This window comes from Lissotriton helveticus, chromosome 2_1 (genome assembly GCF_964261635.1).
Source record: "Lissotriton helveticus chromosome 2_1, aLisHel1.1, whole genome shotgun sequence".
NCBI classification, from domain to species: domain Eukaryota; kingdom Metazoa; phylum Chordata; class Amphibia; order Caudata; family Salamandridae; genus Lissotriton; species Lissotriton helveticus.
Window position 1 is genome coordinate 164,437,834 of NC_136059.1, and position 16,512 is coordinate 164,454,345.

General features: G+C 43.4%; 1 protein-coding gene across 2 annotated transcripts in view; it reads right to left on the reverse strand.

Annotated features, from left to right (window-relative positions):
* DNAJB5 (DnaJ heat shock protein family (Hsp40) member B5) overlaps window positions 1-16,512 on the reverse strand; it is a 72,361-nt gene that overhangs the window by 35,805 nt on the left and 20,044 nt on the right. Inside the window, exons 2-3 of one of the 2 annotated variants that reach the window (XM_078674683.1) lie at window positions 15,711-15,952; window positions 11,382-11,630 (exon numbers count right to left, since the gene is read on the reverse strand). In XM_078674683.1, coding sequence (XP_078530809.1) covers window positions 11,382-11,630; window positions 15,711-15,849 — 388 coding nt within the window. In that variant the 5' untranslated portion in view covers window positions 15,850-15,952. The remainder of the gene's footprint in view (window positions 1-11,381; window positions 11,631-15,710; window positions 15,953-16,512) is intronic. The other variant, XM_078674684.1, reaches the window with a different exon arrangement.

Here is a 16,512-nt window from a genome sequence, read left to right on the forward strand (position 1 = left end):
TTGGCAGAGGACGATAGATGCCTGAGATGCAAAGCGGAAGGGGCAGGTTTCATACATTTGGCGTGGGAGTGCCCAGGTGTATGGACTTACTGGACGGACGTGCATAAGGCTCTCCAAGCCATAACGGGACACCCCTATGACAGAGACCCACTGATTATGTTGTTAGGTTATACCGAGCAGATTCCTAAACCACATCGGAAAATGTTTGATCTATCGCTGTTGCTTGCCAAACGAAGAGTAGCCTGTAGGTGGGGTCGAGGTCGAGCACCGAAATTTAAGGAGTGGATAGCAGATCTCACATACTGTCAGGAACAACATGCTGTCTATGCTGATACACTGCCAATGAAATGCAGACCTAGGGATATATGGGGACCCCTTCAAACATATTTGTTAGGCATCACTGCGGCATCGAGTAGTACGGAGGTCAATGCATAGGCTGAGACTGGCTCTCCCCCTTGAATTCATGTTGTGTTGCGCTGGTTCGGACATACTGTGTTGCGAATACCAATGGATGACTGCTGGTGTAGTCGATAATAGATGCTACACGGATGTGTAGGGGAGAAATATATGCTTAAGTATTGCTGCATCTTAATATGTCATACTGTAATGCAAATCTCGATAGTAATGATTGATCGATACCTTTGTTGAGTAGTGTTAACTAATGTTACGGAGATGTCAATGTCTGATAATAATTATGCCATGTTATAATAGATGCTGCGATTCGGCCCTCTTGATCCAAGACCACGTACTGCATTCTTTTTCCTTCTTTATTTATTCTAATGGTCTGTGAAGTGCCTTACCTGCACTATGTATTGTATTGATAAAAGTATAAATAAAGTTAAAAAAAAAATTGCATATGCTCCAACTGTAGGTATCAGGTACGGTACTACACATGCAGCATGACGACAACCCTTTGTTTTCTTAAAATGCGCGTTGGCAGTTCTTTTGCAGTTTTTGATGTATTTGAGATGAAGTATCAATAAAGAAGGTTTTCCAGTATTTCCATAGATTATTTATTATTGTTATGTCAAGCAATGCTGAAAGCAAGACATTCTTATGGATGCAGGGAACTTTAACACCTTCGCTGCGGCGGCTATTCCGGCGCAGCGCTAACGGTCGCGGGGTGTGCGCGGCTCCCCTGCGCTGGTGACAGAACCGTTCCGTCACGGCTCGCGGGTGAGCTGTGCTTGTGACGGAACGGTTCCGTCACGGCCCCGCCCGCTTAATGAAACGCGCCGCGCAGGCGCGAAATCAGCACTGCGCAGGCGCGGCGAGCGGGCCGTGACGGAACCGTTCCGTCATGAGCACACCTCATCTGCGAGCCGTGACGGAACGGTTCCGTCAATAGCGTCAAAGGAGCTAAACTAAACATAGCAGCGGGAACTAGTGTTGGTGGAAAAGGCACCAAGGTATAAATCCCTCCACCCTTAATTTTTTTTTATAAATGTGACATTGCTAAGCACACTTTTTAAAAACTTTTTCTTTATACAATTTCGTTGAAAAACTAAAAAAGAAGTACGAAAGGACAGATTATCGCTCTACATAAAAAGCAAAACGTCTGCCAATCGTATTACAGAGCTAACACCCTTAAAGATACAAACTAAATTAAATATAATAAATGCGGCAATGGCTAGTAAAAGAAAAGGCAGCTGAACAACAAGAAACAAAGAAGGCACATAGGGATGCCCACAGGAAAAAAGGAAAGCCAAAGTTGCCACATGAAAAAAACACATTAGAACACCGATAACCAGAAATTAACACTCACTCCGAAAACTCCAAAGAAGCCTCTGACCTTATGGAACACCTCCACTTCAAGTTACACACCAGCCCGATATCCACCATCAGGGGAACCATCATCTACTGCCCCCCCGACCTCCCACCGAGTCCATCACGGTCTGTATCTCCGCACAAGCCATCGCAGCCCCGAACTACACTCTGCTGGGAGACATCAACTTCCACCTCGAGAATCTACAAGACCCCCAACACCGCATCCCTCCTAGACAATCTCCACAACATAAGACTCCGACAGATCGTGACAGAGCCAACACACTATGCAGGACACAACCTCGATCCCATCTTCACTACTGGAACCTCCGCCACCTTCAGCCACACCACGTAACTCCCATGGACATATCACCGATGAATCTACTTCACCTTCAACACACCCACCATCACCAGACCCCAACTCCAGCCATCGCATAGAAACTGGACAAGAATAGCCGATGATCAGCTCACCGCCTCCCTCGCAATCGTCGCCACCACCATTGCACGCAACGATAACCCAAACACCGCAGCAAGCACCTTCCACTACTGGATCACTGACTGCACAGACACCTTAGCCCCACTCAAAAAGAACAACACCCACACAAAGAAAGCCAGCTGGTTCACCTCCGAAATCCGGGAATCAAGACGCTCATGTCGCTGCCTTGAGAACATGTGGAGAAACACCAAATCCCCAGAAGCCCACAGCAACTTCAGAGCCACCACCACTGCACACCACCAACTCATCAGAAAGAAGTCTATCCAAGACAGAATCTCCTCCTGACCTATGCGACAGACTCAACACCTACTTCCACCACAAAATCAAGACGATCTACAACAGTTTCAACAAGGACTACCCAAGCACAGAACCCCCTCTTCCAAACCCCGACACCAGCAAACCTACAATCTCCTCCTGGACACCCCAAAGATACCCTGGAAACTATGAAGTCCATACACTCTGTGGCCCCCCATGGACCCTTGCCCCCACATCTTCAACAGAGTTGCAGACACCATCGTCCCCAAGCTCTGCCTCACCATCAACTGCTCACTAGCTGCCGCCACCTACCCAGACGACTGGATACAAGCCCAGATCAACCCCCTCCTCAAGAAACCCTCGGCAGACCCTACCAACCTCAAAAACTTCAGACCCATCTCCCTGCTTCCATTTCCTGCAAAAGTCATTGCAAAAGCAGTCAACAGACAACTCGCCACGTTTTTAGAAGACCACAACATCCTCGACTTCGCCCAATCCGGATTCAGGTCTAACCGCAGCACTGAAACAGCCCTTCTGGACAAGGGAGAGACGGCGGCACTCACCCTACTTGACCTCTCTCGGCGGCTTTCGACACAGTCTCCCATCACACCCTGATAAGAAGACCCCACGAAGCCGGCATCAGAGACAAGGCCCTCGACTGGATCCAATCCTTCCTCTCGGGCAGAAACCAACGAGTGAGACTCACCCCATTCCTGGCAGATCCCACATCCACCACCTGCAGATTGCCCCAGGGATCCTCCCTCAACCTCAGAATCATCCTGGACCCCGACCTCAGCATGAACCATCAGATCAACTCAGTCACCTCCACCTGCTTCCGCACCCTCCGCCTCCTACGCAAGGCCTTCAAATGGATCCCCCTCGAACATTGAAAGACCGTCACACACGCCCTGATCACCAGCAGACTGGATTAACGCAACACTCTACGCCGGAATCAACAAAAAAACTCACCCTCAAATTACAAAACCTCCAGAATGCCGCTGCCAGACTGAGCCTTGACCTACCCAGTTACTGCCACCTCTCGCAACACCTACGTACCCTGCACTAGCTCCCCATAGAAAAAAGAATCACTTTCAAAATCCTCACCCATGCACACAAAGCCCTCCACAACACCGAACCAGCCTACCTGAAGCAGCAACTAAACCTCCACGTACCCCACAGAGCCCTACGCTTAGCCCAGCTCTCTCTCGCAGAAGTACCGCGCATCAGGAAAACCAGAACAGAGCACGCTCTTTCGCCTACCCGCAGCCACCGCCTGGAACGCCTTACCCATCCCCATCAGACAAACCTCCTCCCGCCCCAGCTTCACAAAAGAACTGAAGACTTGGCTTTTTTAATCCACCTCACCGGCACAAGCCACACTCCCCCTCTCCCCCATGCCTGGAGACCCTAACGGGTGAGTGGCTGCGCTTTATAAACTTTCGATTGATTGATTGTTGGGGGAGCTGCCGGGCTCTCGTCAATCTTTACATAAAAAAACACATTGGTGAAAATCACAAATATTTTTGGGTCTCACAATGCACACATTGCAATCGTTGTCCCTGGCACTGAAGGAAACGGCTTTGTGTGCCGAAAAGGGCAGAATGCTGTCACTCACAGTGAAATTGGCCAATAACTGAAGAAGGTTGACCCACCGCCCCATTCTGTGTGCTGTAGAGGGAAGAAGAAAAATGTGACTCACACAATTACAGACCAATGGATGAAGATGGCTGGCTGAAAGGCCATATAAATAACTATTTCATACATAGAATTATTTTTTACTTTTTTCTAGCGCCGCTATATAAGTAGAATTTAAATGCGAAGATGGCGGTCTGATCTTATGGAGTAAAGGGCTGGTAAACTAGAAAGACAAAACTACTAGTGATTTACATATCATCAGCCAACCTTCTTTCTCCTGCAGATAAAAAAATTCCAAGCACAACACCGTAGATAAGGATGGGGCTGACAGATACCAAACCTCTTTGAATTCAGATAAAGTTAAATTTCAGCATTGTGTGGTAAATACGCGCCAGCTGTGGGGCTCACATCTGGGATATGTGCCCACTAAAAGGCTGGAGCAAAACCTAAGTGCATACATTGCAAATCACTTCAAGAAAGTAGTGGCCTAAACCCATAAAAAAACAGAGCAGATCTGTGAACCCGATCGCAGTTCACAAGCAAAGACAGCATCAAGGGTGAAAGCCACAGGATAGGATAGACAAAAGGATGTCCCTTTACATCATAAAGACCAACCAATGGCTAGCATTAGTAGTTATAAATCGTTATCACTGCTACACAACACAACAGGAAGGTGAGGCAACGCAAGCAAGATAGGTCGCATTTATCCTTAATCCTTAAGGTGAATTACAGACTATTGGGATTGAAAAGTACCCATCATGCCTCTGCACCGGCTGCACACTCCCCTGATATGCCCAATATGGGTATTTCTGATTTTTTGCTTCAGCACACACAACAAACATGCATTTATTCTGATGGCCTGTGGGAAATGGATTGAGGCACAAAGTGGAGCTCTGTGGCCTAGAGGGGTACAACCTAGCACCCTCCTCCCTTCATTGGACTGAACACGAACATCTCACTTTGCTGAAGACAATTGTAGCAGCAAATGATTCTCGTCAAAGATCCAGGCCGTTTTCCCTGTGGTCTAGTTGCCTACTGGCATCGCCTGTGTGAAAAGGACTGCATGCTCCTTCTAATTGGGCTCAGTCCGTTCACGTGGAACTTATAATGCGCACATATGGTTGTTCTGGAACTATGAGGCAGAGTGAGAGTAGAGTGTGTGTACATTGTTCGATTGCAAACAGACCGTTCCAAATTTTGAGACTCCTTTGTTTGGAAAATCACAATATGGAAGCTGGAAACACTGGTAAACACTGGATAAGAATTGTAAGAAATCCCCCAGAACGTTTCTGAGGACCTTTCAAATGGACCAAGCTCCTGGGAAAGGAAGAAGGGAGACAGAGGCTCCTTTGAAATGTAGGGTCAGTCACTGCCACCTTCTTGCTTGTTTTCGACTGAGGCGTGCTGCAGACAAGTTCTGTGGACTAGTCAGATAGGCAAGGCCTGTGCCATTTGCGCTACTGTTTCATGAGCTTTTAAAGAACACCCAGTTCCACTCACATTTCTGTCACCAACTCTACAGAGCAAGAACAAGTAGCTGAGCATATAGATTTTAGTCTGCTAGCCAGGTTTAAATAGCGGGAAAATTCCACAAGTCAGTATTCCATTGATTTCTTCATGACTCGTGTTCAGGAGGCATACACCCCTGTGCTGGAGAAGATTCTAGATTTTTGGAGCCTTTGGAAACCATTTCCCCCATAGGTCAGACCCGAAGTCCAGCAGCAACGTTGTGAGGGGTGCTGCATGAAGGAGATATAACTGAGGATAAAGGGTTACAGGAGGTCACCCTTAAGTGAAAAGCTGCCTAGAAGGTCAACTTACTATACAAATGCCTGGAAGGAGGAGCTGTGCAGGGAAGACTTATCAACATGAGTGAGTCTAGCTTGTAGTACTGGAGCGGACTGCTTGAAGCAGTGATGGCAACTGCCAAGCGCCCCGCCAGTCTCACCTCATCTACGGACTACCTTCAGACTCGTGATCTCAAGAGAGATGCCCAGCATACCCCATAGACTAATAGTCTCTAAGTATATGCAACTGCTGAATCATCAGTTAACGAATTCGACAAGGTCACTGAGCGGTGTCATCTCTGAGAGGGTCGCAAATTCACCCCTTTCCACTGTTCCATGTGAACACCACCAAGGCACGGGGATCCTTGTGAGCAGGCACAAGGTGTCAACTACTGCCCCCACTGGACTACCTCAACTAAACATTAGGTTATTTTATAGAGCAGAACAAATACCCCAAGTGTGCCCTGGTGCGAAGTATGAAGAATTTTGTTTCTCCAGAAGTGTAATCCACTCTGATTACAAACTGTGCAGCATAAGTCATGAAAGTAGATTCAAAAGATCTAATGGGCCCAACTAAAGATGCAATATAAATGTTGAAAAGAGTGGAGCTTAAAGAAGACCCTTGCGTCAAGAATATGAGGTGTTGGTCATCATTTATATATCTGGGGTTGAAAGTCACTTTGAAGGTAATTTATGTAAATAGGATTTGCTAACCTCTCCTGTATAAAGAGAGTCCGTAGGTGATGTCATTATTATGTATTTTAACGTGCAACATATTTGGAGATCATCAAATATATGATTGTAATTCTCCAGGATAATCAGACTTTAGGTAAGATTTGCCATATTTACTGTGTTATGTATGTTTACATTTACAGCCCTAATGAAGCGGGTGTGTTGCTGCGAAACATGTGTTGGATGTGGCTGTAGTTGTTCTTCCAGAATTCGTTCATGGGACTTTAATGATCTTAAATATCTTATGTTGGGATGTTACTGCCAAAAGAATAGTTGATGGACAGAATGCAGAACAATGTCATACATTCACCCCAGTACCCCATCGTTTTTTTGCTCACCCTGCCATTCCAGTTTGGACCTAGCCATACGCAAATCAGTCTTGACCCTGCACCCAATGGGAACAGTCAAGCCGGAACTGCCAGGCCAGGTGCTCCCTGGACTGGAAACAAACATCCTAGGACCGGTTTCGGGCTTTCAGCCCTAATCAGCCAGGATAGCTAGACTCCTGTGGCATGGAGAGCACAGGACACACGTCAGAGCATACCCGTCCCACTCGGGTGACAAATGCAAAAAGAACAATTGATTAACAGAATGCTGAACAATGTCATACATTCACCCCTGTACAGAGATCTGGGCCTATCCAGACCAGAGTTATTTGTATATTTCTAGGAAGAATTTCTGAGAAATGCTAGCTGCTTGGACTGTGACGTTTAACTAAGATTTTTATATAAACTTTTTGAAATTAAGAAATTTTGAATTTGTACATCGATTCAGTTTTTTGCCTAGATCACTATGTAGTCAGTTAGTTGTTAGCTCCCCACAGGCTAACTACATTTGAAGGGTTCCAAGCATGTTATGGATGCTTCACTTAAGTTTTTGTTGAAACTTCCTACCACTTGCATTACATTTTGCAAACTGAACTTAGCCAACATAGTAGCTGACTATTTGCCCTATACTTGGCTGAAGCTGTACCATCATTTAAGCAAAGTTGCTAAGGTACTTAGGACCACCTAATTGGGAAGCTACAGATATCTGTGATCCATGAAACTCCAAACGGGGCAGCTTGGTCTTTGAATGTGGGAACAGAGATTCGGCCATTTTTTGGCAGAATTCTTGTAACCACCCTCTTCTACATCAGGCCGCCACTGGTCTTGAGACACTTCTTCATATAGCAGAGAGCCACCGTCAATCAATATATCGAATAGGAGGCCCAAATAACTAGCACATGCATGACATTTGGTCCAAATACTTATATCACAAAAAGTCACATTCCAACACTATTCGATTGTCAGCAGGCTCCCAGCCCTGTCAAACCACTGTTCCTAGGCAGCTGGAAACATATATTTCAGATCAAGAAATAGCACAGCTCTCCAAACAATGTTCATCAAATAGTAATGTATTACTCCAGTAAAATGCAAATTTTAAACACTTAACTTCGAGCACTGCCTGGGAAGTGCCTCGCTTGAGAGACTCTATCCAAGGCAGCCTGTGCCTTCCCATCAGAGCCAAGTTGTTCTGCTGACTCATGGCACAGCTATGCGGCTCCCACTCCTGGGTCTCTCACAGAATCAGCCACTATCGACTAATAAGGCCGTGCAGGGGAAGCTTTGGAATAACAGCTCTCAACTCAACCATGCCAACTGGGCCAAAACAGCTGTTACCTAGTTGCAAAACAAGTACCTATTGCTAAAATTGGGTACTGTCTGATTTGCTGCCAGTGCAGCACAACACGGAGGAGACAGCGAGAGAGACACGGGTTGAAGGTAGCCAGCACTGGAACCAAATAACTGCATTAACACACATGGACGTCAGTTAGAAGGAGCAACCCTTTTGTGTACCTTCTCCAGCCAGTGCTGCCATCAGTCTTGTACGATGGTTGCTGCAAACATTGGAAGTTAAAGGGTCTAAGTGGCAAGTTTTTTGTGTGGCTTACACTGCTTTCCCTCCCAGATACATTCCCTCAGCAGGAAAAAGTTGTGAGTTGATGGGCTATGGATGGGGCTATGGATGGGGCATGGTTGGTCCAACGAGCAATGTTACTGGCAAGAAAAGATTGAATGGTGCCAATTTTGCATGTCCTTCTAAATGCTTACTAGTGCCTAACCTAGACATTTTATGAAACTGGCATCCATACGTAGTGGGAGCTCCACACACTACTGGCTGGAAAACGATTCACGAGGTAACACATTTTTTTACAGTGTCTACTCAGCAACACAAGGGAGGCTAAGTTTGCTTTTTGAACTTTGCTACATCTAATTTTCACTTTTTTTCTTTGCTCGTGGGGAAAGTGGGACTACTGTGATCTGTAAAGGCCGGCTAGATCATTAGAATCCAGAGAGAGCCGTTATACAGTATATTTTGTCAAAGTTATGTTATTGGTGCATGCATATGGAAATATAAACTGGGAGGTCAACTGCATGTGCACTGCTGAAAGTACTAGCCGTTTACAGCATTCGCTACTAAAACTATGGAGAACATAATATCAAAGGAGAGTATAACGCGTTGGAGAAAGGTGTGGGTGAGAGACAAGTTTATTACGACTGAACAATTGTGATAGTACGCTCAATGACCACCTGTGTTGAACAGAAAGCGAGTGCTCCAATCAGCGATCTCCTGAAACATACTAGTTTTGATTAAATAAAGCACAGTAAGTAAGTCCTCAAACGAGTCAGTTCATGATCTAGATTAACCAGAAAGCTGGGAATGGCCACATGCTTTGAACAAACATTTAAATCTTTGAACAAGAAAGGTAAATCTACACTTTTTATTCAGAATATTTAAAATGTGTTACATTAACGGCGCAGAGTCCAGGGCTGCCCATTGTGATATATAACCCAACATTAGTCAGAAAGGCAAAACTACTAACCTAATAACTACGGGCCGAGTCACACAGTACATCTCTTGATTATTAATTTATTAGAGTTTGCCTGTATTTGCACTACTATAAAGATATATATATCTATATCTATCTATATATATCTATAAATATATATTTTAGTATAGAGGCTGTACTAGTTTAGTAAATTATGTGTGTCATTTTGTGTGTTATTTTTTACATCCATTGCTGGTATGCCTGATATTCCTACCACAGTGCATATTGGTACGGTTAGGAAATTAAAGAAATGTGGTGAATCGGCCTTGGGTCAGGAAGTGCTTGAAAGAGGAGGTCAGCCCTCCTGAAGCCAATACAACATAACCGTCCCCACAGAATCTCCAGCCAGATCACAGAAACACATTCTATAGTAGAACCCAAGGTGAGTAAGAACATAAAGACTAGACCTCTACCCCAGAGTACAACTAGAACCTTTTCAAACCTTTATGGAAAAATGATTTTTGATGATCTGCCTTGAGAGCTACTTAACAGATTTACGCATAAGGTTTCAGAATTTGTTTTGGACAGTTAACTGTGAATTGAGCCCAATATTTCTAAAGAATTACATCCTTGCAACTGTAATTTCACTTTTCCCACAGTCCGAATGGAATATTCTATATAGGTTGTTAAGTCTAGGGACCCCCGTACACCCCCCCCCCCCCCCCCCCCCGCCCATGCTTGTAAAAGCCACTCAGCTACTGTACAAATGAGCTAACATGTTCGTTCCAGTGCAGCTGCTCGGGTGGGAGCCCCCCAGGAGCCACTCCTCTGCATTCACTACATTCCCGCAGGCATTTCTGTATGCAAGTGGGAAGGACACCTTAACTCAATTACTCTCAGGGAATGTTATGGCAGAATCCACACAAACCTCAGAGAGGCACCAACTGACACAGGCTCTGTCAGAATGCCACATGTACAGTCTCCTCCCCAGGACACCGGGCTTCCTGGAACATTTATTCTTAGGAGCACACAGACCGCTCGCCCAATCCTGACAATTGCTGGTTATACCATGAAGTGATTAAAGGGAGTTTAATTCTCTGAATTGAAGCAGTCTATAATGCACTTACAAGTTCCAATATGCAGTTTAACAGCAGGTGGTGTGGAACATGTAAAAGACAAGACCTTCAATTCAGACAAATCATTCGACTGGGTGAAATGTTTGATTTCTATTTTCCTTTTTCTACTCCTTTGGTACTTAACAAAATAAGAGTTTTAATGTCAGTAGGCTCCCAAGTCTAGGCCAGCAATATGTAGGGTAACCCAATAGGTCTTTGGGCGTATGGGGCATAGGCAAGAGTAGCGTTTGAGCATCATAAAAAAAAATAGAACAGGCACACCACTTTGATGATTAAAAATAAATAACAAGGGGAATGAATTTAGAAATCAAAGAAATCTCTAGTAGCAGTTTATTAATGCAGGTAAGTCTGCAGCAAAAGAGGATGTTATATTACAGAGTTTCAGAATGCAAAACAAAGGCACACCTACACTTGACAGGCCATAATTCAACACTAATAGGTAATGCCTATACTGTATTTTCATATTCAGAAACTAGTGGTACATAATTTATATTCCTCTCAGGCATATAGCAAAACGTTTAGTATTTTGCATCAGTGCATTTCAGTATCTTAGCTGCTATATCAGCCAGTCGTCATTCAGAACCAGTGGGGCTTTTGTTAAAAAATTCCAAAGAATCTTAAAACACACCCAAAGTCCTATCTCGGTTTGCAATTATAGAAGCGTTATCTTTTAGATGGCTGGAACCCACCGTTTCTTCACATCACAACAAGTAACAGCTCATTAAAAGATTCACTGAGCTTCTACAAAATGTTACTTTTCTTACCTTCCTCTCCATACTGATCATAGACGGCTCTCTTTTTGGGATCACTTAGGACATCATATGCCTCTGCAATCTCCTTAAATTTATCTTCAGCATTTGAGTCTTTATTTTTGTCCGGATGGTATTTAAGAGCCATTTTCCGATATGCCTTCTTGATTTCATCTTCATTGGCCCCATTTGGGATACCTAAAATCTTGTAATAGTCTTTGCCCATGTCAACAAGATGTTCTTTCTGGCTGAGGCTCTTAGTTCCTGAAAAAAAGAAGACGAGAAGCTATTAACACATGAGGGTCTGACTAGGACAACTGATGGCAAGTGCCGTCTCCAGAGCATGGCCTGCATTATAGGAAGATCCAGTCCTGCTGGAATCCCATAACACAGACTGGTGACCTAGGTTGAAGAAGTCATGTTTTTGGAGAGTTTTGAAGACAGCCTTTGAGTCGGAGGAACTCAAATACTACTGTGTCAAATGATTCGGGCAAGAAAGGGGTGGGAGAAGGGATGAAAGAGAAAGACAACATTTTAGTAAATCTGTCAATCATTTCCCACTAATTCAGACAACATATATGTTTTTCTTTGATCTGAACATAATAAGGTTTTAATTTAGACATTTCTCCCCATACCAACACATTAACGCTTTTTCAGTAGAAACCTGTCAGGGAGATCAACTTTTTAATTTCCTCATCAAGTAATATACTGGGCGGACAAAGCAGAATTTGTTCTGCCTGTTTACAATCCAAAATAGTTTTCACACTTTTGTGGCACAACAGTCAGGCTGGCAGGGCCAGGACATTTTATTATAAATTATCATTTCATACACTGCGGTGGTAGAAAGGGAGAGTGGGCGCCAGAATTGGAAAGAAAGACAAATGCTTTAGAAGACCCCCTCATCAGTTTATCTCAGTATGGTTCAACTGTAATAAGAGGAAAGGGCAAATATTTAACACTATTATAAATCGGACTCAATATTTAAGTATGCTGAAAATGAACATGGCTGCATATGAGGGCTGGCCAAGTTTACTTATTTACAAGAAATAAACAGATTTAGGAAACAAAATGCCTAACAAATATGCACAGATATTTGCTCTTTTTGACTCTTCTCAATCCATTGATACAAATCAGACAGCACCTACAGCATTTTCCCACCATGGTGCAGTCGGCTGCAGTGCAATCAAAAAAGGGTGTTCAACTTATGAATTGTTTTATTGTTTTGCATATCACTACCTGCATAGAATGTATGCTTTTAATCACTTACATCTGCTGCTAAATTATAGCGAGACCCCTGAGATAGGCGAGACATTTTTAGAATAACTTTCACTGCTCTATGATAAAAACAAACTACTCACCATAGTAAATGTTGTATTTGCGGTCCTTCAGCCCTCCTTTCATACTACTGGGACATACTTCACTACAAGGACTAGAACATGTGAAGCAATATTGAACCCAAGCTCATTCGTTGCACTTTATTGCACCCAAGCCATCCTCAGTTGGCCATCCACACTATGCTTTGCTCTATATTCTACATGACTACATACACGAATGCATTTTGAGTAGAGGGGGTAGTATGCAGATTGTATTAAACAAAAGGACCCAAAGGGCTAAATATCCATGAAGTATAACCTTGGGTAACTCTAATGGACTTAACAGTCCTGCCTCCACATATGTGGAAGGAAGTAAAATACAGAGTAGATGGACGGAATTGTGTTACCTTTCACTACAACTTGGAAATCAGGAAAATATGTTTATTACCAAGGCTTAGCCAAACCGAGAATTAGCTCTCGAGTACACAGTATGCAGAATGCAGGGCAGATTTCCCAACGGGCATCTTTGCCTACCCTCTGTATCAGGACTGGTCTTAGAAACTACTTTACCCTAGAGCACAACAACAGGACGCCTCAGAAGATTAATGCCATCAGTATACAACTATCCAATGGACAAGAGAGCCTTAACTACTGCCTCCGATGGAGCACAGAAACCACAACTTAGCACATCCTATGAACTGAGCTGAGTGAACTGGTAAGCTCCAAACAGAATTGCAAAGTGTCCAATGAACAACAAAATTATTGAGGAGCGGTTGTACTTCCAAGAGAGTTGGCATGAACAAGGAGGAAGGAAAATGTCCGAATCCATCAGAAATGTTGCTCAGACTTTCAGAGGGAAATACGAGTAGGTCTGGGGGGCCACTTTATCTTCATCATACAGTGTGTGACTAGTGTGAAATAACAGACTGCAACTCACTTATTTGCCAAAATGGAGGTACATAATCTTTCATGTTACAAATGTATTGTTACTGGTTGTGTTAGGTTTAAAAGGGTTATCAGCTAAAATAGAGAATACTCAAATCTTAATCTCTTTGGAGGAGGAGCTTTGAATGTTAGAAAGTAGCAGGAGGGAGCTCATCGAAATGCCCAAATCAACTTCCTTATGGACGCTAAGTAAGACAAAACAAACACAAAAAGAGACCCAGAATGTAACACACCAAATGGATATTTTTTGCAAAACCAAATGGTAGAACCAAAGCACCTTGCTCTTTTACTACTATACTTAAAAACCTTACTAACAGCCTGAAGTGTTAATACATTCCAACTCAACAGCCCTAGATGTAAATGGTTCATAACTCCAAAGCCCCTAAAGCAAAGGTTAAGGATCAAAAGAAGCGTAAGAACACAATACATCATGAATGATTGGGTTATTCAATGGAGGCAGACGAATTGTGCAATCCAGTGCCTAATTGGCCACAGTGAGAGCACCAGAATCATTCAGCATGAAAAAACATAATTGAGGGTACAGACCTGTATGCGTTTCACATCTGGCCGAGCAAAAATAATTCTCCTAGCACAGGCAGGTCGCTACCCATGCAGAAAAGTGCATTAAGTACATTTTGTTTTGGCCTACACTATGTGGAGGCAGAGGTCAATCTTCAGTTACCCTCATTTCAAATAACTCGTTCAAACTATGCACACAAAAGGGTCATTTGTTTGGAAGTAGTCTGCATGAATGTTCTGACCCTCCATCTTCTGAGTTACAGATTAAAAGGACATAACTATTTTTGGGTACATAACCACATCTTCATTGCAAGATTAAATAGGTCAGTAGAGTGAGTGCCTCCCCACTATGTAAATACAACATTACTATTGCATTTTTTTGTGTAAAAAAGAAAAAAGCTGTTGGTAGGTCTGCGATGCTCATTCGAGATATTATTCCTTCTAAACACCACATGCAACAAACTTAAATGGCGCAATTTGGTAAATTCAGGTTACTCAGAAGAGTGTTGTACGAAATCCTTCTGGTGAGTGAAACGGACACCTAACAATTGACCTACTAGAAGAGATAATGGAACATTCAAGTTTTAGGGAGACCCCTTCTGGTATCCCTTCTTTAGTCTCAATGATGAAGGATATACATTGTATGTCCTTTTCTTGAAACCCTGCCCAAACTACGAACTCAACAACTGAGGTCATAAGGACCAAGCATCTAAAATTAGTATTACACTGTGGAAAGGTACTCTCGAAGGGAATGTATCCTGTTTGACAGAGTGAATTCTGTTTTATTTCGGTTTCCATCGATTCTGTAATAAACTGCACAATTTAAGCAGGCATCGGGTTAAAGTCACTGACACTCCGATCATAAAGGTGCCCATCACAACGCTCAATCAGAGAGGACGATGAATGCATGGAAGCATGAATAGATTGACAGCCGTTCATCACAGACTCAGGCAGTCAAGATCTCCGAGGAGACTTATGGAAAGATAACATTTACATTACCAACAGATTACTTTCAGTATAACTGAGCACCTCCTTGAACATTGAAGGTTGAAGATAGATGTCTTGTCGAATCAGGACGGGAGGTAGACATCTTGTATATGTACTGGGTGGTGTTCCCTGAGGTGATAAAGACCATGTCTTTTAAGTGACGTCTTCTAGAATCTGAGATATGCAGGACCTGTATCTTTAACCTAGTCCTACCAGAGAACTCGGTCAATTTGCAGAGAAAATAATTTGATAACGTTTCTGTTACGAACTAAAGTAATTTAGAAAACGTGTGCATTTGCATGAAGGAGAACTGGCTTTGTGTGCAAAATGCTTCAGACATAGGAAAGAGAGGCTGCAAGAATACTGGACAGCCTGGGTGCGTGGCTATACATGTGTTTGAGCTTATTTAGTGTCCTTCGAGACAGGTTATTTTTTGACCTTGCAGAGAAGATGAATCCAGGCATATGAAAGGGTGGCTTTGAATGTACGCATACAGAACAGTGCAAGTCTAGCTAACATTTCCTACAAATCGTGCATAGTGTAGCAACCCCTGTCCCAATAATGGCAAAAGCGTACCTACCCCCAAAGTGCGCCGATAGGATTCCTAAGGTAATACCCAGACTGAAAAAGGTTGTCCTACGCTTTTCTGCCACGCCGTCACCGAAAGATTTGTGAAAATACTCATTGCATTCCCTCTGTCTGTGATCACACTTAAACATTGCTTAGATGATTTGCCGCAGCCTGCCGCCGGCGCTGTGGAGCAGGCCTTTCCAGAGAAGTGAAGGTTCAAATGGTTGCTTCTTTAAGGTGCAAACTAGAATTCTGATAAAGAAACAAACAAGAGCCCAATTGGTTTCAGAATTAGTCGAAAAAAGGTACACCTCAAAGCAGATATTCAGACAGCAGAGACAAGGTCAGTTTTGTAAGAACACAATTTTTAAATTTTCTTTGGCTAAACCGATGATCCTGGTCATTCCTCTGGATGCCTCTGTTCATATCAACAAAACAATAAGTTGTTTGGAAGATGGATGGTTATGGTAGACACAGTAGGTATGGAACACACCATAACATAGAACAGTATACCGGATGCCTTTTCCTGAAATGTTTCACCATCTGCTAACCTATTGGCAGTGTATTCAGTTTGAGTCAGCCTCATCATATCTCTGGCCAAGGCATGGCATGGCTCTTATGTAAGAACCACAACTAAAATTGCATTTTTCCTTTTCAGGACTCTTGTTATACAACAAGTGCACTGTTTTCCAGCAAATAATGGTGAACATAAAATGGAGGTTTCTGCGCAACTGTGCCAGATCACAAAAACAGAGAAGCCATACAAAATAATGTGAAGAACCAACAGGGACAGAGTTGCAACACTCATGAGT